General features: G+C 38.8%; 1 protein-coding gene across 2 annotated transcripts in view; it reads left to right on the top strand.

Annotated features, from left to right (window-relative positions):
• The window catches only part of LOC136857491 (transmembrane protein 135), a 357,287-nt gene that overhangs the window by 24,691 nt on the left and 305,876 nt on the right, over window positions 1-26,720 (top strand). For both annotated transcript variants that reach the window (XM_067136183.2, XM_067136180.2), the window contains exon 3: window positions 11,505-11,631. In XM_067136183.2, the coding sequence (XP_066992284.1) occupies window positions 11,505-11,631 (127 nt within the window). The remainder of the gene's footprint in view (window positions 1-11,504; window positions 11,632-26,720) is intronic.

The raw sequence follows: 26,720 nt of genomic DNA, 5'->3' as shown, positions 1-26,720 counted from the left end.
TTTAAATTTACTGGTGAGACACGTGATACGTAATGTCAGTTTTATCTGTGTTAAAATTTTAGTAATGAGTACATGACGTGGTAAATGAATGAATTTTAAAAGCTAACATAATTGAGTAGTTATTTCTCTGTTTTGAGTTCCCTTGCAACATCCTAAATTTTTCCTTTTATTTGTTCTTTTTAATGTCGGGCTATTAAGAATGCACACAGTAATTTAATTTAGTAGTTATAAGGAATTTAGTTATAAGAAAAATTTTCTTTTGGGGTAAAAAGCAGGCCGCATACTTTGGCAATTTTATTGTTTAATTAGGAATTTTAGTTGTAATAAGGATGGTCGATTGAGACCATGCTAGGTATAATTTAATATAATGTATTTTGGGGTAATATTTAGATTTTCAATAATGTGTATACATTTTTTTTGGGGTACTACGGTAGACTCCGGCAGATTTTCTTTTAGCCTTTCAATGTTTTCCTGTTGAAATTTTAAATAGCGCTTGCCAGTGGGGGCTGGGGTATCCCAGGTCTATGCAGTGGACCTCCCTAAGGAGGTTTTATTTGTTACAAAAAAAAAAAAAAAAAAAAAAAAAAAAAAAAAAAAAAACCACTTGAAACTCGTAAATTTTAGTTCTTCGACAGTTCTGGCCAGTGGCCTTATTTCTTCTGTTTCTGCTGGGTGTGTATTTATGTTCCAGTGTCAACGCTGGTGCATCTACAAAATGTGGTACATATATGGAGGCTGCAAGGTATCTAGGGCCACTACTATCCGACGCTGGAATGGGCAGGCGCTCCTTATGGCGGCAGTCGGCAGTGCCATGCCAGAATCCTCTGACGGTTATAAACCAGTTTACTACACAAGTCTGCTGAAAGGATGCCTCCCTGGTGGTCTCTGTGGGACTGCAAATGAAAGAGGTCGTTGGTGCGGCCGGGGCCAGCACCTATATTGGACAGCAGTGCCGCTGGTCAATTTGTGAATCTTTGATTTGTATGGACGTTCCTTACGAGGACGACATCAAGTTTCAAGTGTGCTAGTGTCGGGTAGTGTGTGTGGTCAAAACCCCTCAGTAAAATTAAAAAGGAAAGCGGGTGGGGGTAGGAAGATGTCACCTGTGTGTCACAAGAAAGGACAGCAGAATTTCATTTTAGTCTTTAAACAAAATTAGTGTTGTGGAAAATGAAGAAATATGGACTCTGGACTCTGCAGAAATTTTTTAATGTAACTAGAAGAAAATTATGTTTATAATTGTATTATTTCTTTCATGCTTTTTAGGAAAATCTCAAGAATAGTATTTAGGACTTACGAACTTTTGAATATTTTTTCTGATATATTTGGAACTGTAAATGAACATTACAAAAGCGATTAAGTGATCTTTGTATTTAAGTTTCATTTAGTTATGTTGTATTAGTGTTGTGTATCTGTTAAATTTATTTCAAGAAGCATCAAGATAAAAACATTTAAAGATTGTAGATTTTTAATGTAATTGAAAGAAAATTGTAATATTGTGCTTTGGCGAAACGCGTGCGGTACATAACTTTTGGATCAGTAGGTACTGCACGTGGAGAGTTAGCGGATGCAATTCCTCTTGCATCAGCATGTTAGGAAATGACCATTCGTGCAATTGGGTTGGTCAGAATAACGACATTTGCAATTGGCGAAAAACGGGAATCTAGAGAAATTCAGTGTCCTATTAGTTATTTGTGATTGGGCCATTTCCGGCCTTCTGCCGGTTTCGTGTGCGTGATGCGATTCGGCTGTGTCTTCTCCATCTGACCGTCTTCCAGAGCGTTCGCGCTTGAGGGCTCCCCTTGTGGAACTGCTGTCTTTATTGGTAAGTGCTCTTTCTACGTTTCTGTCATGGTGATTTTATTTAATTCCTTCCAGGGTTTTGGTATTTTCTCGTTTAATGTGACTTTCAATGATTTAAATTCAACGTCTCGGAGTTTGCCTTAGATTTCCGTCGTCACTAATTTCAATTTTCTGAGTGACTGTTTTTGTCAGACAGTCACCTGCATTTGTTATTGACAATATATTGTAATTCTGTATAATCTTACGATGTTAAACCTTGTGTTTTACAAATTTACTTAAATCTATTTAGCCTACATATGCTTTATTTTAGTGAGTTAAATATCAGCTGCTCTGTCATTTATTAATTTTGTTTCTTGTATTTTCCATTTGTTAATTTCAATATATTTGAGCTAAAGGGTGACTATTGTAAACCTTTTCTTCCCCATAACGGCATATTTTCCCATGGACCGCAATAGGGCCCCTTCATGTTCCACAATCCTTCATTAGTTGTCATTGTTTGCCTGTAAGTTTTCCGTTGCTTAAGTTTTGATTTTGCGTATTTGATAATTTAACCGTCACGCATCCAAGTTTTGATGTGAAACCCCGCTAAATTGAGATTTTTTAATTTTCCGAGTTGGTTCATATTATTTTTATTATCATGTTTTTATTCTAATTTTGTTACGATTATTATTATTCAGTTCTTTATTTTTATTATTGTTTTTATTATTATTATTATTATTATTTATGTACGGGCACCTTCAAGTGCTACAAAATTCATAGTTCAAACCGATGCCTTGACGCAACTGTTATAAACAGATATAACTTGAAAACAACTTTCTCTCACACATTGGTAAATAATGCAAGTATCAAGCTCGAATTATTATTTTTATTATTTTTCAATTATGATGGTGATTATTATTATTATGACTTGTAATCTATGTCAATTTATTATTATTATTATTATTTACGCAGTCGAATGATCATATTGTGTTTGAGGTTATGTTATGAAATATGTACTGTACCGGTACATAAATATTCATTTAAGTTCAGTTATTGTAAATACCTCTAAATTAATCTTATGTAATTTATTCTTACCTGTACATGTAATTTGTAATCTGCTACGGAATCTTGAAACACACTGTAACTTGCAGAAAGGCACTAGATGATAGTAGAATATTTTGTAAAATATAATCATGTTAGGCACTCGAGAATTTTTGAGAAGGTATTTCTTGTAATGTAGCTTTTTAGAAGCCTGGCCAGGCATATATATAATAAGGAGAGAGTCTTGATGGTAACGATGAGTTATTGCTTAGTAGGAGTTTCACTGGTGAACGCGTGTTGTGGTTAACTGACATGCCGATGTAGGCAGTCGGTAGGCAACTGTTTCAACTGTTAATTAATCAATCAATCAGTCAATCAATCAATCAATCAATCAGTCACTACCGATCTGCATTTAGGGCAGTCTCCCAGATGGCAGATTCCCTATGTGTTGTTTTCCTAGCCTTAAGTGATTGCAAAGAAATTTGAAAATTATTCGATATCTCCCTTGGTAAGTTATTCCAATCCCTAACTCCAATTATGTGTGTGTGAGTAGGCATGGAAAAATACAGGCCCCATACATCTTGTATGAGGATGAGCATGTGTGATACATGGCAAAAAGGTGGTCCACCTGACACCAGGTACAACAAGAACAAAAGTGAATGGTTTGATCTCCCAATTTGTGAACACTGGTTCTTTATGGTGGCATTGTCATATTTGAAGTGGCTAATTGGAACCAAAGTTATGACGAAGGAATTTTTTTTTTTGCTAGGGGCTTTACGTCGCACCGACACAGATAGGTCTTATGGCGACGATCGGATAGGAATGGCCTAGGAGTTGGAAGGAAGCGGCCGTGGCTTTAATTAAGGTACAGCCCCAGCATTTGCCTGGTGTGAAAATAGGAAACCACAGAAAAACATTTTCAGGGCTGCTGACAGTGGGATTTGAACCCACTCTCTCCTGGATGCAAGCTTGCAGCCGCGTGCCTCTACGTGCATGGCCAACTCGCCTGGTGAAGGAAAATTTGTCAAGCTATGTCATTGGTTCAAGAATATGAAAAAATACAACATTAAATTTGTTCTTCTCCCATCGAATAGCATGCACATTCTCCAGTCACTAGATGTGTGCCATTTTGGGCCTCATAAGAAGTCATGGAGGAATGTTCTGACTAACTGGAAGAAATATATATGTGTCCCTTCATCTTGAGATGCTTTCCCTGCCCTTCTCCAGGAGACACTGGATAAGATAGAGGCACATAATATTGTTGATGTTCATGGAGTGAAGTATCTGGTTTGTGATGCAGTGATTAGGGTTATGTGCATTTAATTTGTAGATAGATGTGAATAAATAACTGTACCAACTGACAGCATTTTTGTGTGTCTTTGTGGATATGTTAACTGGCGACCGTGGGACAGGACGTAAAAATTTATGAGCAAACACGAGTGTAGTAGATCAAAATGCAAGAAATACTAGAGAATATGTGGCTGAAACAGCTCAAAGACGAATTTTCCAAGAGGAAACACCCGACGAACAGGAAGGAGATATCGTTACAGGCACGGCTACGGGAAGATCTTGTGGAAAAAGGACAAAATCCCAAAAGGTTTTTCATGGAAGTCAACGAAGATGCCGACGAAACATCGGAAGATGAGGTAAGTATTCCCAAAATGTGTTCTAACTTAATGACCATGATGCAGGCACTCAGTGATAAAATCTCAAACGTTGATTCACGAGTTAATTCCACCTTAACTGAACAGAAATTTAAACTTCACAGTTTATTTACCTGTGTATTGTCTTTTATAGTTATTTGTGATCGGCTGATGATGACCAAGAATACTGGTCGAAACCGGTACCAGTTATAATTAAGTAGGAATGTAAAACTTATGTTTCTTATTTTAATAGTATTGAAAGGTTGAACCATCATATATCTTCTTTCAACTTAATAGTGAACTCACTTTAATACGGAACGCTATGAAAGTCTTATCTCTTAAGGAAGCCTTAGCCGTGGTGTGGGCCATGGGCAAATTCAGAGGCTACTTGGAGGGGAGTTCCAGCTCCACACCAATAGCACCACTCTCAAATGGTTGAACTCGGTCTCTGGCTCAAAATCTAAATTGATGCGATGGGCTTTTTTAATCGCAGGACCGACGAACATAGAAGCAGACAGCTTATCTAGGCACCCGGCGATGGAACTTGAAGCTAGGGCCATCATTGTCGAGATGGATTTCCCATAAAAACACCAGAATGAGCCTAAGGAACCTGTCCTTATAACCATCAAGAAGGAACTTGATCTGGGAGTAATTAAACAGTGGCAGGAACAAGACAAGCCCTATAGGACCATGACACAGTGGATTAGGAGACAGAACACCGATAGTCGACTCGTTCTGAGGGAATTCAAGATGTGGTACAAGAACTTCTGGGTTGACGGAGGACTCTTGATGTACAGGTCGCACCTCTCCGACACGCCTGCAGTAGTTGTGACCCCCAGACAGCACACGGCGGACATCCTCGAGAAGTTCCACGACAGCACTGAAGCTGGACATCCAGGAGGTGAAGAGAGGTATCAGTCTATCCGACGGAGATTCTTCTGGTTCAACATGTGGAAATACATCCCGGACTACATGAAGGGGTGCTACATCTTTGCCTGCACCAAGGCGAGCAACACAAAGGCAGATTCCAGCCAACGAGGAAGACGGCCACAATGCCCGTGGGAGGTCATAGCCTTAGACTTGATGGGTCCTTACCTTAGAACACCACAGGGTAAAACAGGACTCCTAGTAATCACCGACCTCTTCACAAGATGGATTGAGGCCTTTCCGATACCTGAAGCCAAGACGGGACACATCACCAGCCTGCTACAAGGCGAGGTATTCAGCCACTACGGTTATCTACACTGTATTCTGTCAGACAGTGGGAGTCAGTTCACGTCGAGGATGTGGCAGCAGATGATGACAGAATGGGGTGTGGAGCACTGGACGACCCTTATCTACAACCCAAGGGCCAATCCAACAGAAAGACGAAACCAGGAGCTGAAAAGGATGCTACGGGTCCACCTGATCGACAAAGAATATGACTGTGGGACCATCGAATACTGCCGTAACTCTTTGTCCTGCGACGACGCATCAACCGTGTCACCAGCTATTCCCCAGTGGAGCTGCTCCTTGGTCGACCGCTATACGGCAGCAGGGATTGGGAGATTCGTCCACCACCCTCTTCGTGTCAAGATGATGCAGCTATTTCCCTGGCAGAGCAGCAGCAGCAGCAGCAGCAGCACATCAAGGAGAAGCAAGCTTTGGCCGAGAGGAGATCGCTTACCCAGGCCAAGGCTTGAGATGTCGAAGAGACCTGGATCTTCCGATGAGGACAACAAGTATTGGGACGTAACCACCCAGTCAGTAATAAGATTGGAGGGTTTCACGCAGGTCTCGCACCTAAGTGGGTTGGTCCCATCGAAGTGGATAAACAGCTGGGCCATGGGGTCTACTTACCGAAGACCAACCCTCCTGTCAAGGTCCACGCATCGGAGTTGCGGGGAGTCACACAACCGCTGTGCATACAGAGTAAGCCTGGAGGAGAGGCTACTAATGACACAGCACTATGTGGTCATCGTGAGGAGAACGCATCGACTATCTTCGAGGAAAGGTCTGGCAGTGAGGCCACCCCACATCTCCGACACGGCACAAGCTAGTCAAGAGGAGGAGAGCACGTCTAGCGATATCGAGGAAGAAAGAAGATACAATCTACATCCAGGGCAAAGTCGACGAGTGTGATAAAGTGTGCAAGTTTTTTCAAGTTATAGGGGGGATATATTGACACAAGTGTGATAAACAGATGTAACTTGAGAACAATATTCTCTCACCCATGGGTAAATAATGCAAGTATCGAGCTCGAATTATTATTATTATTATTATTATTATTATTATTATTATTATTATTATTATTATTATTATTATTATACGATTATTATTATTATTATTATTATTATTATTATTATTATTATTATTATTATTATTAATATTATTATTATCTTGACTTGTGATGTACATCCATTTAGTATTAGTATTATTTGCGTAGTCGAATGATCGTATTGTGTGTGAGGTTATGTAATGAAACGTAATTTGTAATCTGCCACAGAATTTTGAAACTTCCAGAAAGGCACTAGATGATGGTGGAATATTCTGTACATTATAATCATGTTGTTAGGCACTCTAGAATTTTCGAGATGGTATTTCTTGTAATGTAGCTTTCTAGAAATCTGGCCAGGCACGTATATAAGGAGATAGTCTTGATGGTAATGATGAGTTATTGTGTAGTAGGAGTTTCATTGGTAAACATGTGTTGTGGTTAACTGACATGCTGATAAGGCAGTCGGTAGGCAACTGTTTTAACTGTATTTCAAGGTTGTAATCTCTATGTGAAGTGATAGGCAGCTGTTTAAAAGGGTGGCTTTGTTGATTTTCTCAGAGTGAAGTGTTTTGTTTGTGATACAGTGATTAAGGTTATGTGCATTTAATTTGTAAATAGATGTGTACCAACTGACAGCATTTTGTATGCATCTTTGTGCATACGTTAGCCTCTTCATCTGCTGTTGCTGCTGTCCTTCTTCAAGAAACTGAACTCAGAAGGCGGCCTATTGCCTAGGCGTCTTGGACTTTATCGTCTCAAGAAGCCAAGTACTCCATCTATGAGTTAGAAGGACTTGCAGTCCTGTTTGCCCTGGAGAAGTTCCGCTTTTGTCTGGAGCATGTCAAATTTGAGTTAGAAACTGACAATCAAGCTTTAACTTGGGTTTTAGCTAGGCCTCGTCGTACAGGATATATTGCCCGTATCTCAGCTTTTCAATTCGATGTGCGACACATTAAAGGATCAGAAAATGTGGTCGCAGATGGACTAAGCCGCATGTTTTCTGGTGACGAGTCCATTGAATAGGAGGAAAGTTCTCCTCCTTACATTTCCAAACCATCTGGTGTTGGTGCCATTTTGACCGATGCCCCTATATTTCATGATTTCGAAAAATATCAGCGGGAAGATCCAGTGCTGGCTCCTATAATGGAAACCCTTTCTTCTGGGGAACGTGTTGTCCCTTATGTGCTGATGAATGGGGTTCCGTGCTGCCCCTCGAGGCACGATCAGAAGATGAAAGTAGTGGTTCCAGCTGTTCTTGTGCCCATGATCTTCAGGTACTATCATGAGACCCCATTAGGGGGGGGGGGGGGTTGCATTTAGTCATCTTCAAAACCAGAGAGAAAATGAAATGTGTGTCTGGACGGCAAAATCAGAGAAATGGTTAAAGCCTATAACTCTTGCTTGCTTAGCAAGCCCACCTTGTCTACTAAGCTAGTGCTATTGTCATCACATCAAGCCTCTCGCCGTATGGAGCAAATATATATAGACTATGTCAGACCCTTTCCTCCATTTAAGGGGAACGGGAATAAATTCATCCTTGTATTTGTAGATGGCTTCACTAGATTTTCATGGTTATTTCCGACTAAGTTGGTTATCGTTCAGTCTACCATTTCTTGCCTTAATACTGTCTTTGCTTCTTTTGGTCCTTGTCAGTATATAGTTTCTGATAACGCTAAGGCATTTTACATCTAATTTATTCCGAAAATTCTGTTTTGATTTATGCATATCACACGTAACTACTTCTGCTTATTCTCCTCAACCATCTCTGGCTGAGCGCGTCAATCATAATCTTTGATCTGCTTTGATAGCTTTTCATGATGAAGATCATTCTAGGTAGGATACTTCTCTGCATTGGTTATCTTTTGCTTTAAATTCGGCTGTTCATGAGTCCCACAAGTTCACTCCTGCCTCTCTCATCTTTAAGTTTGTTCCCAACACGCCGTTGTCTAATCTTTGGTCCATCAATGAGATATTGCCAGAGACAATAGATCCTGATAATATGAGGGACCTATGGAAGAAGGCTAAAAGTAACCTTAAGGCCTCTCATGAAAAAATTAAAAGATGTGATAGTGGACGGAGGCCCAACAATTTAAAGGTTGGAGATAAGGTCATGGTTAAGAATTTTGTACTGGCAGGCAAGCTTACCCCCAGATTTCATGGACCGTATATTATTTTGGATTTCTTAACACCAGTCACTCTTTTGGTGAGCTATCCAGCCACTGAAAAAAATACTTGTCTCAAATAAAACCTGTATGAAATCTCTTGTTTTGCAGTATAGGCCACTAAGTTATGGCAGTGAGGAAGTAGTTATATTTTTTTGCTTAATGGCTTAGAATCTTAAAATTATTATTTTTGTAAGGGGTATGAGGATCCCTTCTGCTCTGCTTATATCCATCTATGCCATCTATGGTATTACCTTGTTGATGTATCATCCTATAAAAACCTTCCCCTCTGCAGAAAAATTGCTTTTCCTCCATTAACCGGCTGCCATTACCTTTCCTCAGCTTCCAAAACCAAGCCTACAATTCACACACTCATCCCCGATGCTGCCCGTCTTATCTGCACCACCATACTGAAATATTAAGAAACACTCTCTCCATAAAAACAATCTCTGTTGCCAAGTAAATTACTGTTTCAGTGTCCTAATTGTCATCTGTGGCCGTGTTACAACATCTGGCGAGTGATGGTGGCGTGGGGTAAAGGCCCACCCCGCCCTGGCCCAGTCTCATTCACGACGGCATACTTGAGCACCATCCTTACCGCCTAGTTCATCTTCGGGCATTGTTTCAATATCTGGTCCGTGGCGACCATTACCATGGCTACCCCTCTCAAGGTAGCAGGAGAGATGTATCTGAGGGTACTTGGGGGTCCGGGGAACCCACCCGGGTATTGGCAGTGGCAGCCGCTCTTGCCGTCAAATTTGGACTGTACCGCCTGGATTTCTACGGCTTCAGGAAGACTTCAAGACGTGTGTTTGGCATAATTACTTACAAATGAACTTTCATCCAGAAATTTTCTGACTATAAACTATAACTTCAAATTTTTCTAAAAAGTATATTTTCTAAACGGCGTCACCTGTGTTAGACTGGAGGAAGTGGAGGTCTGTACCTGAGGTGCACCCACCGTGTGCATTTAAATTAAGCGCCTTGAAGAATGCCATCTGAAAATAAATAAACCTTGCAACAACTAGTACAAAAAGTTTGAACATTTCTCAACGGATGTCGCTACTATAAACTTATGTTGTGCCCTCTGGTGTAAAGATGAACTGTTAAAATTCTAGATAAATTTTATATGTTGAGGTTTCCCAAACTGAATTGTTTATACTTTGTTTTAGGTGTGTTAAAGTTTACAACACTTCTATCTCTTCCCGCCATCTTAAGGTGCTGGCCATTGAAAAATTTTGTACATTTATTTTTCTGCCAATCATAACTTTCTGGTATTTATTTGATTATCCAATGAGAATTGGGGGTGTGTCAGGGCCTTAGCCCAGAGTTTTCTGGAACTTTCCCCTTGGCTATATAAGGTGGCACATTTTCAAACCAGGTTGTCTTGGTGATCACTCCAGTCTAGAGTGTGTTCGTAATGGAGGCGGGTGCCGCCTCATCCATCATCAGGAGGTCCACCAGCTCAAGGTAATGACAGATCCAGTTTAAAATCTTATAGTTGTTCAAAGCTAGCTCGAGGGGAAGGTTTCAAATTATTAGTAATGTAATTTTATTTTCTAAAATGAAAATTTCAGACTTTAAATGTAAATTTCGATCAAGCCGAAAGAACTTAACCGAAATCAGGGAATAGAAAGTGAGGTACCCTCTCATATTCCCTGTCAACTTGATTTTGTGGTGACTATGATTTTATAATCTTTTCCTTGTAATTTCCGTAATTTAAATATTTTTCCCCGTAGTATAGGTTTAGCCTCTGTAACGTCATAAGCCATAAGTCCAAATAGGGTTTTATGCATTTATGTAAATTTTAAAGAGCACAAGTGTTCGCCTCCTCACCATTTTGGCTTTTGGGCCGGTAACTGTAACCTTGTTTTCACCAAAGGCCTTGTAGAATGGGTTCTGGCTACCCCAGTTAAACTCTCTTTCATACATTTCATGTTAAGGATATCAGACTGTTGAGCAGGTAAGACAGTAAGTACTGTTTAATTTTGTTAAATGTGGGTTGTGCCTTAGGTAGACCTCGAAAGTGTGAAATTTTGTGTAAATTGCGTAAAGTATGAATTCGTAGAGCAAAGATGCTCTCACGAATGGTGTGAAATAAATTGGGAGATCCGTCTCCTTGACTATTGATTTATTGCTCGGGTAAAAATTGTAATTGGGACCTTCAAGCTCAGCTTGTAAAATTGTTATCTTATTATTCTAGACCTCTCTAAAAGTTTTTTTTAAGTTTACGAGCTGAATTTCAGTAATTGATTGGTAACTTGGCAAAGTTTGAAGATTTGAAAATAAAGAAAAAGGGGAAAGGTTATGAAAAGAAATAAAACTGTCAATTTTAAAGTTTTTATTCAATCTTTTGTTATCCGTATATCCACCCATTCATGCCCGCACCTTCTTTCACCTCTGTGATCCACAAAAACACGGTATCAATATGTACTATCAGTTAGCTGTATTGGTTGTATGAAATAAAATGTAGCCTACACCTTCATTTTATGATCACCCTTCGTATAGTCCTCATGGGGGAAGTGTTTATTCTCCGAATAGATTTATATATAATGAGAGTAGTTCTTTGCTTTCAGTTATTCTCAATGCCATTTCATTAATTTTGTTGTTTGATTGCAGACGAATCTTTGGGAACTTCAATATGATGACGGCCTCTTTCATTCCCGCATTCCTGGCCAGCTATGTGTCTATCTTAATTGAACGTCCATCTAGAAGAGGGCTCTTATCTTTATATGTTACAAATGTGGTAAGTATCTACTGTTGTGATTCATTTACAATGTAGCCAAATAGCAAGATAAAATATTTGTCATTTTCTGTAATTATATTTAATTTTATATGTACATTTTGGTCCTATTTTGAAGACCTGAAAACTCCCATTTTCATGTTTAAAGCACTGCACATGCAATAGATAACTTATTGTGTGATATGCTGTTGTTCATCATTCATTATAAATAATAATATAGGCTTTACGTCCCGCTGACAACTTTTACGGGTGTTATGAAGAGACTTTTAATTTTTGCAAATGTATTTCATTAATTGAAGTTGACAGTTTCCAAGCCTATTACCGATTGGTCAGATGATTTTGTGTTGTTGAAAATGATTACGCAAGCAACAGTCATGTCCATCATCAAGTTGTGATATCGCATCATTAAGACATATCAAATGCAATTAAGTATAGAAGGCACCAAGTTCCTTTACTTCAAAATCAAAAACAAAACATTGGCGCCCAACAGCACGGCTCTCAATAACCTGAGATGTTCAATACAAGCAAGATAATGAAATGTGAAATGCAGAAGTGAAAACAATGTGTCGCAGTTGAGGTTAAGCACCGGAGTAAAAATACAACACATCTCGAATTCGTGGAATCATTCACGGATATTGCATTCTCGTTCATAACGAAAATCAGACCGCTGAGGCCAACAACTTCAACGGAGTGCAGCACAAATGAGTAATCAGGCAAGTACGATTCGATGTTACGTACATACAAAGAAGTAAAGACAAGATTTCAAGATTTACATTCTTCTCACCGCTCACTGCAAGAATCTCCGTGCGACCGTGAGTCTCTTTGACATATACACCATCCTTGCTATACATACGGTACTCTTAGGACTCTTAGATTCTAGTTTCTTTCCCTTAGTGCATGTTCGTGATCAACATAATAATGATAAGAAAATAATAATTGAAGTCCATTGATCCTCCTGTTGTCATAAATATAAAAGATCCATATTCCTTTGTCATATAACCTCAATTCAGCAACACGATTACTTTGAAATTATACATAACCTTCACGCAATCCCTTCGAACTTTCACAGCATAATCTTAATTTCAATATGTCGCAACTAACGAAATTGAAAGAATCGCGTGGTCGAGTGAAAGGCACGTTAACAAGAATAATAAAGTCGATTACAGCTGACATGTCAGAATCAGAGGCGAAGGTTAAAATTAAAAAATGTGAAGAGCTATGGAATTCTTTTGGAGAAGTACAAATGAAAATAGAGGAAACTGAGATCACTGATGAAACAGCTGCATTACAGTTTGAAGAGGAATGTGAGGGAGAGCGAGAATTATTTGAATCTATTTACTTCACTGCGGTTACACAACTGCAAACGATAATAGATGAAGCAGAGGATGTTCAAAATAATTTACTAGCTCAAATGAACACAGCAGTAAACAACGCCGTTCATCAACAGGAAGTTCCACAACATCATAACAGAAGAATGCAGAAATTACCAGAAATTAAATTACTGGAATTTAACAGCGAATTCACAAAATGGTTGCTTTTTAAGAACAGTTTTGAGTCAACCATTCATAATGATACTCAGCTAACAAATATCCAAAAATATCAGTATCTGAGTATAGATAAGAAATGTGTTTTTCCACCATTCAATACAAAATTTATTTTAATAGATTAAGCTAGTACCGGTTTCGGCTCTTTAACGGCCATCATCAGCTAGTACATGTTTTGTTTTAGCCATTAGACTATACACAAGTTGTTATTGTATTAGGCATCCGGATGTCTAATGGGGGATGGAATAATAGCATATAATTAAAATATCAGTGGTCAGGTTAAAAAGTTATAAATAGAGCATGAGTATGTAAAACACATTAAAAACACACAGGTCACAATATATAACATTTAAAAAGTTTCAACACATTAAAATTGTACGTATAGGTAGACACTTGTTAAAATTTTCAATTTATGTTATATGGATTCCATTTTTCTGTCTTCTGTGCAGATCCTCCTAAGTAATGTTGATATTAGTTGCGTAGGGTAATCTTCGAGGACATTTTGAAACTAGTGTACGTCTTATTGATGTGGGCCTTTGTCATGATGAAATTTCGTTATGTTATATATCCCAACTTGTGATATACTATGGCAAGTTTCAATACAGTAAACAGCAGGTCTCGAGCATGTATTTAGAAGTAGTCGGTGGTAACACTTCTCTCGTCTATGTTTGTTCTTGTAGTTATAGTTGTTGTGGAAGTCTTGTGCTGATGTGTTTGAAGGCTTGTTGTGTAGCAAGCCTTCAAACACATCAGCACAAGACTTCCACAACAACTATAACTACAAGAACAAACATAGACGAGAGAAGTGTTACCACCGACTACTTCTAAATACATGCTCGAGACCTGCTGTTTACTGTATTGAAACTTGCCATAGTATATCACAAGTTGGGATATATAACATAACGAAATTTCATCATGACAAAGGCCCACATCAATAAGACGTACACTAGTTTCAAAATGTCCTCGAAGATTACCCTACGCAACTAATATCAACATTACTTAGGAGGATCTGCACAGAAGACAGAAAAATGGAATCCATATAACATAAATTGAAAATTTTAACAAGTGTCTACCTATACGTACAATTTTAATGTGTTGAAACTTTTTAAATGTTATATATTGTGACCTGTGTGTTTTTAATGTGTTTTACATACTCATGCTCTATTTATAACTTTTTAACCTGACCACTGATATTTTAATTATATGCTATTATTCCATCCCCCATTAGACATCCGGATGCCTAATACAATAACAACTTGTGTATAGTCTACTGGCTAAAACAAAACATGTACTAGCTGATGATGGCCGTTAAAGAGCCGAAACCGGTACTAGCTTAATCTATTAAAATAAATTTTGTATTGAATGGTGGAAAAACACATTTCTTATCTATACTTTGAGTCTGTCAATACGGAAAATGAAATTTATAAATAATAATATCAGTATCTGATCGGTCTTGTGCAGGGCGAGGCACGCAAAGTCATTCAAGGTTTTATCATTTCAGAAGAAAACTACACAAGTGCGTGGAACTTGCTTATAGATACATATAATAATCAAATGATGATAATCGAGACACATCTAGATGAACTTTTCAAGATTCCTACAGTTTTTAAAGAGAACAAATCTGAATCACTCAGGCAATTACAATTTCATATTCATACTCACATGGCTTCATTAAAAGCAATGAAGCAACCAGTACAATATTGGGATACATTCGTTATTCATCTAGCAAAGAAGCAGCTGGATTTCATTGAGCAAAGAGACTGGCAGGAAAGGGTGAAAGGCAACACTCCAGAAAAGATGCCAACATTGGATGATTTCTTGAAATTTTTAACTAAGCATTCCCAATCATATATGCTTTTAAATCATAACAGAACAAAGACATTGAACACGAAGGCAAATCCGAAGGACAGACACCTAGCAAGAAAGTTGTTATGACGGCGTCTCAGGCAAGCTGTAATCTTTGTGGTGGAAATCGCCCCCATTTTTACATGTGAAGAATTAATTAAACGATCAGTTGAAGACAGAAGAAAACTGCTTCGAGAAAAAGGACAGTGTCATAACTGTTTGAAACCAGGACATATTGCAAGAAATTGCAGAGGATCAAAATGCAAGAAATTTGGACTTCTTCACAACACACATGCTGAGGAAGATGACAAACAGATACAAAATGTTAAAGAAAATCAAGTGCCCATAAACCTGTGTGTCGAATCTCAGCATTCACCTGCTTCACTCAATGTGAGCTTGGCGAAAGGAATAACATCACAAATACTTTTGTCAACAGCTTTATTTGATGTGAAAGATGTTCACGGAAGAAGAATGACATGCCGAGGCTTACTGGATCTGGGATCTCAGTCGAATCTAATAAAGGAAGGTCTGTATAAAAAACTTGGTTTACCGAATGTCAAGACAAACACACAGATCATTGGAGTAGATTGTTCCAAAGTGGAAACAAAAAGGATCACGAGAGTACACCTCGCTTGAAGGAATGACGGATTTGAGGTGGAAGCAGAATTTCTAGTTTTGCCAACTATAACAGGACGATTGCCACAGTTGGAGATCAAGGACAAGATTATTATTCCAAAGGACATTCGCTTGGCAGATCTCACATTCAACAAGCCTGGAGACATAGACATGTTAATTGGTGCAGGACTTTATTGGAAAATAGAATGAAGCTGAAGGACAACCAGCTCTGCAAAACACCCGATTAGGCTGGATTATATGCGGTGAAGTTTTTGAGAACAAACAAGGATCAACTACAACATGCATGAAAATTAGCAATCAACAATTATCAGATCAGATGGAGAAATTTTGGAAACAAGAAGCAATTCCGGAGATTCAGCATTACACATCAGAAGAAGGAATATGTGAAACACAGTTCACGGACACCGTTTCGAGAGATACAACAGGTAGATTCATCATAAGGCTCCGTATTAAGCCAGATGTCATCCTTGGAGAATCAAGAATACACGCACTAAACAGACTAGAATCATTAGTCAAGAGATTAAGCAGACACCCTGAACTCAAGACTGCTTATGCAGATTTCATGAATGAATATGAAAAACTAGGACATATGAGTTTGATTGAAAGAAACCAAAATCAAGATGTACCAAATTCATACTTCATGCCCCATCAACCATTGGTATGTCCAGATAGTGACACCACGAAAGTCAGAGTGGTATTTGATGCCTCGGCAAAAATATCACTCGGGACATCACTCAATGACAAGTTCATGACAGGACCTAATTTACAGCGAGATCTTTTTCACATTGTATTAGATTTCGCAGCCATAAGTACGTTATGACGGCAGATGTGGAAAAGGTGTTTTGGCAAGTCCTCATCCATCTTGAAGATCGAGCATTCCAGCAGATTTTGTGGAAAGAGGAATCTTCAGCCCCTGTGAGGATCTATCGGTTGAATACAATAACATATGGAACAGCATCAGCATCTTACCATGCCATGAGATGCCTAAATGAATTGGCTACTCTTCATGAAAATGAATTCCCAGCAGCAGCAAAGGCTATTCGCGATGATTCTTATATGGATGACTGCTTAAGTGGAGGAGACATTCTAGAAGACGTGATCAGGCTAGGGCGGCAAATACAAAATATACTCAAGAGTGGTGGAATGCATTTGCGGAAATGGAGGTCCAACAGCAAAGAGATCTTGCAGGATTTGGAGAGCAAAAGCGACGAAGGGACTTTACTGGTTTTAGACAAAGGTGAAGCTAGTAAGACTCTTGGACTCCTCTGGGACTCAGCACAAGATTGCCTTAAGTTTCGAGATGAGCTGGCAAAGCAGTCACCAAGATCCAAAAGAGAAGTCGCCTCCAAAATCGCACAGATTTTTGATCCACTAGGACTCGTGGGTCCAGTACTGATCAAAGGGAAGATGTTGATGCAACACTTATGGGTAGGTGGATTTGAATGGGATCAGCCATTGTCTCGAGAGCACCTTCAGATTTGGAACGAGTATTATGCGTCATTAGAAAGACTGAACAACATCAGAATTATGAGAAACATAAATCCAGGGAATTGCTCTGGCTCTTTTGATTTGTTTGGATTTAGTGATGCTTCAGAGAAGGCTTTTGGAGCATGCATTTATGCAGTTTGTCAAACGCAAAGTGGTCTCTACATTTCCAATTTACTTTGTGCGAAGATGAAAAAACCATTTCGTTGCCAAAATTGGAGGCAGCCCTTCTTCTTGCACAACTTGTCAAAACAACAGTGAGTGCTTTGAAAGAAAAAATTGGTCAGATCAGTTTATGGAGTGACAGTACAATCGTTTTGGGATGGATCAACAGTGAGCCAAGGCTGCTGAAGACATTTGTGGCAAACAGGATTGCAAAGATTCAAGAAGCCACTGATGCAACCATCTGGAAGCATGTTCCTTCGACTGAAAATCCAGCTGATCTTCTCTCAAGAGGAATTACTTCATCAGAACTCGAAGATAAAAAGCTGTGGTGGAGTGGATCTTCTTGGCTTCGCACACAACGTCAACAACCAGAGCATTCAGAAGAATTTGAAACAGAACTACCAGAGCTAAAGGTCACAGCAGTTACGTTGACAGCAACATCAACCAGCATTCTACTGAATAAATTCTCGTCATTTCCGAAATTATGCCGTATATTAGCATATTGTCAAAGATTAATTTATAATTGCAAACTCAAACCGCCAGAAAGGAAAAAGGGTTCACTAGAAATACAAGAAACTTGTAAAGCAGAGAAACAGGTAGTCAAATGGACACAATTAGAAGCATTCCCTCAAGTACTACATTGCTTAATTAATAATCAAGACCTCCCAAAGAAGAGTTTTCTGAAGTCAGTCATTGCGTTTCTGGATAGTGACGGATTGATTAAGGTTGGAGGAGGGCTTCGTTTTATGGAGCTAACATCAGAACAGAGACATTCTGTGCTTCTACCAGCAAATCATCACATCACCAGAATGATCATGAAAAATGAACATCGTCATCTGAAGCATTGTCCCCCATAGCAGCTGCTACATGCAACTCGACAACGATATTGGCCTATCAGCGGCAGAAGAGAAGCGAAAAGGATTGTCAAGAGGTGTCTGAAGTGCTTTTGTTACCATCCTACAGTTCCAGAGGTACGCATGGCAGATTTACCAAAAGAAAGGGTTACGTTAGTTGTTTGACCCTTTGTTACCACAGGCAGCGCCTCCTAGAGAACAAGGCCTGGCAATACGATTCGTGACGTCACGCGACTGGGCTCAGCCGTGACCACCACAGCTCAGCACGAGTGGATAGTAGATGAAGCTAATTCCTTACGAAAATTGAAAAATACTCTGGTTAAAGTGCATTCTACGAATATTCTTTCTTGTAGATGCGCATATCGGAAGTGAAATGAGTAGTATACTGTAATAATTAGAAAGAACAATTAAAAGAGCAAAGAAGAATTACTGAACAACTTTAATAATATGTCTATATGACACTTTCTTACGTATATTTAAGATATAAGTAATAATAATAACAACGTAAACGTATCCACCTTTTCAATACTAAAATATATTCACAAAATTATAAATTACACAGTACTAGTTTCGACCCATCTAGGGGTCATCATCAGCCGTATTGGAGCAAAGATCACTTTTGGCGAAATCCTAAGGAAATGTTATTTTGAAGAATAACAAGTGAAATGAGATGTTATTATGGTAATAGTTAATAATACAAGGAATATACATACTAAGAGGTTTTTAACAAAGAATAAAGTATAAATGGGGTGTTGTAAAAATTATAATCATGGAAATCAGTAAGTTCTTGTATTGAAATGACATATATAAAATTATATATGGCTTAGGAAGAGGGTTTAAGGTGGGGCTGAAGGGTGCGGGAGAAAGTGTAATTGTCTTGGAAAAGTACCTTTGATTAAATTTAGGATTGAGTTTAGGTTGGCTGCATTATTGTTTCTGAGGAAAGTGATAAATAGATCGAAGAGTATGTTGGGTTTCTCTGAGATTTCATTGAGATTGTGACTGGCATTAAAGTATTGGTCTAGGTGTATGTAGTAATTTTCCATTATGTTGAGTAAAGGGCCCTTGTTTGCTAATACGAGGATGTCCATGTCTTGTTCAATATTGGTGAAATTATGGTTATAATCTTGCATGTGTTGGCCAATGGCTGAAAACCTGTTGTATTTTATTGCGTTAGTGTGCTCGTGCACCTTAAACCCTCTTCCTAAGCCATATATAATTTTATATATGTCATTTCAATACAAGAACTTACTGATTTCCATGATTATAATTTTTACAACACCCCATTTATACTTTATTCTTTGTTAAAAACCTCTTAGTATGTATGTTCCTTGTATTATTAACTATTACCATAATAACATCTCATTTCACTTGTTATTCTTCAAAATAACATTTTCTTAGGATTTCGCCAAAAGTGATCTTTGCTCCAATACGGCTGATGATGACCCCTAGATGGGTCGAAACTAGTACCGTGTAATTTATAATTTTGTGAATATATTTTAGTATTGAAAAGGTGGAAACGTTTACGTTGTTATTATTATTACTTATATATTATTCTCAGTTCAACACGGACCAAAAACATGAAATTCATAACCATTAATAAGTATATTTAAGAGTCAAAAATGATCAGTTCCTTTTACAAAACTCGCCATAAGACCTCTCTGTGTCGGTGCGACGCAAAGAAAAGAAAAGACAACCTTTTACGAAACTGAACTTGCTGATGAAAGATAAAAGATAAAAAACAACATGTAAGTACGTATAAACTACCTTACTTACAGTATATTAGTAGCAGTCCAGGAACATACAAGCTGTAATGCTCAGTGTTGTAGGTCATGAAAACAGGTAAACATTTTTTTTACAATAGAAGCCTCACATAAATTAAGGGGGTGAAGAGCTCACACAATTTGGCTGTTATGCAAAGAGAATGCATTACAGTACATGCCAACAATAGTTTGTTCATCAAGTCATCAAAATTATATTCGCATTCCCTAGTGTAAATAAATGTACTTATATGATTTTGGACCCTGATTCAAATAACCAGAACAGGGAAAAAAATGAAATTCTTAAATTTGAAAGTAGCATGCCAATTCTTATAACATTTGAACTGACCTTAACCCAGACATTTTCTGAAATTGTTTTCAATTTGACTTCACCAGGTTGCTTAAAATTGAAATGGACATGAGGTGAACATGATATAAGAAAATATAAAAGGAAATAAAATCCTAAGGAACCATATTAAGAACTTGCATCCCTGCCATTACATTAAAAAAAAAAGTAGCAGAACACACACTGAACTACTCATTTCATGCTTTATGAACCAGCTGCATTATATAGATATGACACACATGAGATCAATTAAGTAATTAATCCCCAATTTTTCACAGATGCATGTTAGATTCATTATATAACAAAAGCTGGAAGGAGTACTTTCTCCAAGAGGAAATTCATAACCACAGTGTGAATAGGCTATAATGCTGGAAGAGGAAATTCATAATTGAATTCACAATTACTCAAACGGGAATGTTTACTACTGAAGGAACTTACAGTGATTACCCCTGAATTCAGAGTTTACACATTCCCTGTGAATGGAATTCATAGAGGTACATCAACTCAGTGATTAATAATAGTAATGTACTAAAAAAAATGAGAAAGCCTCAGCTTACCACAGACAAAAGGAAAGGATGGTTAATGATTTTGTAGGATATGTGCCACCAAGGTAATGAACCGTATTTGTTAAATGACAAAATACCTTTTTAACATAAAAGGTGCCCTCTCAAAAGTAACATCACTCCCTGAAAACATAACACCTGGCAATAAATATGATAAAATAAAAGTGCTCGTGTGTTATTACTGTGTTCTCTTCTAAAGAAACTACTATGGAAAATAGAGCTACTAAATTTGTTCCTTTTCAGTGCAGTTCCAGTCTTGTTTTACAGATATTGAACTTAATTTTTCTTTAAATTCCTGGAAGTTCTTGAAAGAAACGGTACTGACATGAGCTTCATAGGTCTCTAAACTTTGAGCAAGAGCCTTGGCCAAACTTTCATTGTCTACTAGACAACGCCTATCGTCTGGAGCTTCTCGGTTGGCAGATGTGGTATCAGACAAGTACTCTGGGGAGTTTGGAAACTGAGAAGGAACAACTCCTGAAACGTTTAGACTAAGTTAGAATGCATTCGCCTAGATATAAATGCGCTCGTCTATTAATTCATGGCACCACTTACTTCACAGGACCATGTCATGTCTTAGATATATCTGGTTGATTTTAATATAAAATGAATAGCACACAAGGAGACAGAGAAAATCATGGAACTTATAATAATTATACAGAACCTAACATAGTTGCAATAAACACAAAAACATTGCTGTCTAGCCTGAACTAAAAATATTAACCCACACTAAGTGGTATTTTCCCTCATGCGATATAATAAACAGAACTGCCTCACTTGCAGTTAAGGGTCCAGCACAGAAGGAATACTTGAAAGCCAATACCTTACAATACAATACAATCAGCCATTTCAATCATTAAAATGATGTGGCCTCTTTAAGTCGTGGGTATAGGTAGGCCTTCAACAGTCTTCTCCAAGTAGAACGGTCTTGGGCAGATCTCATCCAAGTGGTACCAGCGATCTTCTTGATATCTTTGGCCCATCTGTCCGGTGGTCTTCCTCTAGGCCTTCGATGTTCTCTCGGACTCCACTCCAGCACTAGTTTTGTCCATCTATCATCATTTCTTCGTGCAACATGGCCAGCCCACTGCCATTTTAAGGAGCGTACTCTCTCTAAGATGTCTTTAACCTTTGTAACAGACCGGATGTCATCAGCTCTTTTCCTATCTTTCTTTGTATAGCCTAGCATTGACCTTTCCATGGCTCTCTGCGCGGTCCGAAGTTTCCCTTTTGTGAATTCGTTCAGAGTCCAAGTCTCACAGCCATAAGTCAGCACAGGAAGGATGCATTGGTCAAATACTGTTTTCTTCAGATTTGCTGGCATTTTTGATCTTAATACTGAAGAATTCCTTCCAAATGCTTGCCATCCGAGCTTGATGCGCCTATAGATTTCTGGTCTTATATCACCTGTCATATTTATAATCTGGCCAAGGTAGATGTAATCACTGACCTCTTCTAATGGCATGTTCTTAATATTCACATTTCCAGCTTGAACCCATTCGTTGGACATAACTTTTGTTTTGGAAAGGTTTATGCTTAGGCCAATCAACTGACATTCTAATGCAAGATCTGTAATTAAGGTCTGGAGCTCTTCGAAGTCGTTTGCCAGTAAAGCAATATCATCTGCAAATCTCAAGTTATTTAGCCTTTTCCCATTAATTCTAATTCCCTTTTCTTCCCAGCTCAGCTTAGACATAGCCATCTCTAGGACCGCTGAGAATAGTTTCGGGGAGATGGGATCACCTTGTTTGACACCTCTGTTGATGGGGAATTCTGGGGTTGATTTACCGATATTAACGAAAGCTGAAGAAGTCTCATAGATATTGTTGAGCACTTGGATGTAAGCTGCTTCTACTCCTTGCTCATGTAAAGCTTGCATGACAGCTGTATGGCTGACAGAGTCAAATGCCTTTTCAAAATCAACAAAGGCAATGCAGAGAGGCAAATGATATTCATTTGCTCTGCTTATCACTTCTCTTACAGTCAGTATGTGGTCTATTGTGCTAAAATTACTACGGAAACCTGCTTGTTCAATAGGCTGGGCTGAGTCAAGGATGAAACTGATTCGATTTAACAAGATCTTTGTAAAAAGTTTATACAAAATAGAGAGCAAGCTGATAGGACGATAATTTTTGATACTGTGAATATTTCCTTTCTTATGTATCAGTATGATCTTTGCTTTGTTCCATGATGTTGGAATTGAAGCCGAGTGCACACAGGAAGTGAATATTTTTGCCAAGTGATTTATTGTCTCCTCCCCTGTGAGTTTCAGGATGTCCACACAAAGCTCATCATCACCCGGCGCAGTTCCCTTTTTCATACTATCTAAAGCACACTTGACTTCCGAAGGGAGAATATCTGGAACATTAGATATATCATTTAGTTTAGGTCCATTCAGGGCTTCCTTTGGTTTGCTATACAGATTGCAATAAAAGTCTCTGATGAATTTCAAAACTTCCTCCTTTTCAGTAATTCGACCATCATTTCCATCTAGAGCAATTAGCTGCTTTTTACCGATTATGAGTTTTCGTTTGGCTGTCTTGAAACTCGTCTTGCTCTCTAAGCTTGTTCTTAAAGTGTCTTCCCTGAATTTCTGTAAGTCAGTTTTCATTTCTCTTCGTACTGCCTTACATATTTCAGAATATTCTATCATGTCACGATCAGTCTGAATTTTCTTTTCTCTCCTTCGCTTTAGCAGGGTTTTAGTTTTGTCACTGAATTTCTTTGGTTGGTCACTTTCCTTACATAAGCCCCCGATTTCTTGAGCACACGAAACAATCATTTCTGCTAGATCTTCAGCCTTAGTTACATGGTACTTACTTTGAAGAGCTGCCCGGAATGATTCCGAATTGTTTTCTAGGTTTTTGAGATTGATTCTGTTGCTCTTCCTTCTTATGAGTTTGTTCCTTTCATATCTTACATTAAGTTCAACTCTTGCTCTCACAAGACGGTGATCACTCCCAGTGCTGAATCGGTTTAGCACTGATACGTCTTTTACAATATGCGGTCTATTCGACAGAATAAAGTCAATCTCATTTTTTACACTGAAGTTAGGGCTCCTCCACGTCCATTTTCGTTCAGGATGTTTCTTAAAGAATGTATTCATGATGGACATATTGGTGTATTCAGCAAACTGGACTAATCTCTCACCTCTATCATTTCGGTCATCAATTCCATATTTACCCACCACAGTGTCACCTTGTTTCTTGGTACCGACTTTTGCATTAAAGTCTCCAATAACCATCTGGAAGTGGCAATCACTTCCCTTTTTGCAGGTGTTATCAAGGCTTTCATAAAAGGACTCAATTTCTTCGTCTGGATGGCTTGAAGTGGGAGCATACACCTGAACGATCTGCAATTTGTATTTATTCGACAACTTAAGGACCATTCGAGCTACTCTGCTGGAAGATCCTTCTAAAATTGATACTCTATCAGCAATGTTCTTGTTAATTAAAAAGCCAACTCCATTGAATTTCCCTTCCGGATCACCACAAAAATAGAACAAGTTGCCAGATTTCAAACGGAAACAGTCTTCCCCTTTACGGCGCACTTCGCTTAAACCAACAATACTCCAGTTGATTTTTGTAAGTTCTTTCTCAATCTCTTCTAGTCTGTCATTGCCTAATAGAGAACGACAGTTGTATGTACAGATCTGGAATATCTGTGAATTCTTTCCAACATTTCTTAATGCTTCGGACATCAAAGTTGCACCCACCCGGAGATCCGACTGTGGGGCTAATTTACCTCCGGAAGATTTAACGTTAATGCCACTCATCATGATTGACTTAAAGGGTATGAAGCATAATCACCACGCCTGCTTCAATGACGGATTGGTGATCCTCCCGCACTGATCGGCTCGCCGACCCAGTTTCCCGCTGGGGTTGGATACCCAACCTTCCACTGGGTTGCTCGGCTTAACAGGGGCACCTCTTGTAGGTTACGTGCTTGGAGTTGAAGTGAGAGAGGCTAGAGAACTCAAACTTGCCGAGTTCTTATATTATTGTTGCTAGATGGGCAGCAACGACGCATCTCACTTCCATTACACCTTACATACCTTCATAATTTAGGCCCTGTAAGTTTTCCCATAATATCACTATACCCACAACAGTAGTCCTATGAAGTAATGTGAATACTCAGCACATTCCAAATGTAATAACTGGTCAATTCAATACAGCAAATGCTTAAATCAGTAAGATATAATTCACCCTAAAAATCTACTATTTCATTCATAAATATCAAAGATATAAGAGACCTATCCACAAACCTTTCACAAGCCTTGGATGAGATAAAGGTGCAGTCAATAATTTCCCATTTCTCTCATCATACATGCTGGTCATCTTTTCAACCTCATGAGTTTTGAAATGGAGCTCGCACACCTACAACACAGGGCTCCATTTCAAGGACCATTCCACAGCTTAAGTGATTGAATGATTGAAATCATAGATAATACACTAATAACTAAGACTTACCTTTGCATTTTTGGAAGGAACGAAATCATCTCGGCGAATAGCTCGTAACCACTTAGCTCTCTCCGAGTCGTCAGTTGGAAACGAGAAAACACTCACTTTAATTGCCCTTACAGTTTGGAACACTGTATTTTTGAGGCATCGTTATTCATAATTTGAAAAACAGTGATCGCAATTCACAACACACCATTAAAAATAAACTCAGTTCTAACCTCACGTGGTGGCCATGCTGGCACTTTAAACACAATTTATCAATATTAACAATTTATAAGTACTATCACCTTTAACTGAACTTACACTAATAGGAATATTAAGCGAGTGTTAACACACAAGACTCGATTAACATAAATATAATCGATGAAAAACACACATAATAGGGAAACGCGTCCTCATACACCAAGCAGCAAGAAGCTAACTGAGTTACTGGCATGGGCCTCCTAAGCTTCAACATACGTCATCAGCTACTCTCATTCGTATTGCCTGGCCTTGTTCTCTAGGAGGCGCTGCCACAGGAGTGGACTATGCAGGTCCAATATCTGTAAGAGAAAGCCACAGAAGAGGCCCCATTGATACTTTCAAGAGTTACGTAGCTGTATGTACATGCTTCAGTACCAGTGCATTTGGAGTTGGTGTCGGACCTAACGACCGAAGCTTTCTTAGCTGCACTGCAACACTTTCCGGCGAGAAGAGGTTTGTGCAAGCAGCTTTTCTCTGATAATGGGAAGAATTTCATTGGAGCAGCCAACACACTACAAGATATCCAGTCCCTTTTGGAAAAGGGGTCAACGACCATTACCTCCTCACTCGCTCAGCAGCAGATAGAGTGGAGTTTCATTCCTCCCCGGTCACCCACTTTGGGGGATTGTGGGAAGCAGCTGTAAAGTTGATGAAAAGACATTTGCTGACTGAAACACAGGGACGCGTGCTAACGTTTGAAGAAACCTATACTATTCTTTGCGATATAGAGCCTGTATTAAATTCACGTCCTCTTACTCCCTTGCCAAATGATCCAAATGATTTAGAAGTCTTAACACCAGCACATTTTCTTCTAAGTGACTTGATCGTTCAACCCGTGCAAAGGGATTTGTTGAGAGAACCTGATAACCGCTTGTCAAGTTGGCAGCACTTGCAGAAAATTCGGCTGCGGTTGTGGCAGAGATGGCAGCGATAATACTTGCAGGAATTCCAAAAACGCGTCAAGTGGCATGATACCAATCGACGTATTGATGTTGATTCTTTGGTGCTATTAATTGAGGACAACATCCCTCCTCTAGAGTGGCCCAGAGGTAGGATAGTTCAAGTTCACCCTGGATGAGATGGTGAGGTTAGGGTTGTCACCTTTCGGACGGCTGGTGGAACTTTCACCAGAAGCATCAAGAAAATATGCCCTCTTCCCATTGAAGGGGATGACAAGGAGAACTGAATTCA

Source organism: Anabrus simplex, chromosome 1 (genome assembly GCF_040414725.1).
Source record: "Anabrus simplex isolate iqAnaSimp1 chromosome 1, ASM4041472v1, whole genome shotgun sequence".
NCBI classification, from domain to species: domain Eukaryota; kingdom Metazoa; phylum Arthropoda; class Insecta; order Orthoptera; family Tettigoniidae; genus Anabrus; species Anabrus simplex.
The sequence above is the reverse complement of the archived record's forward strand: the minus strand, read 5'-3'. Positions and strand labels throughout refer to the sequence as shown.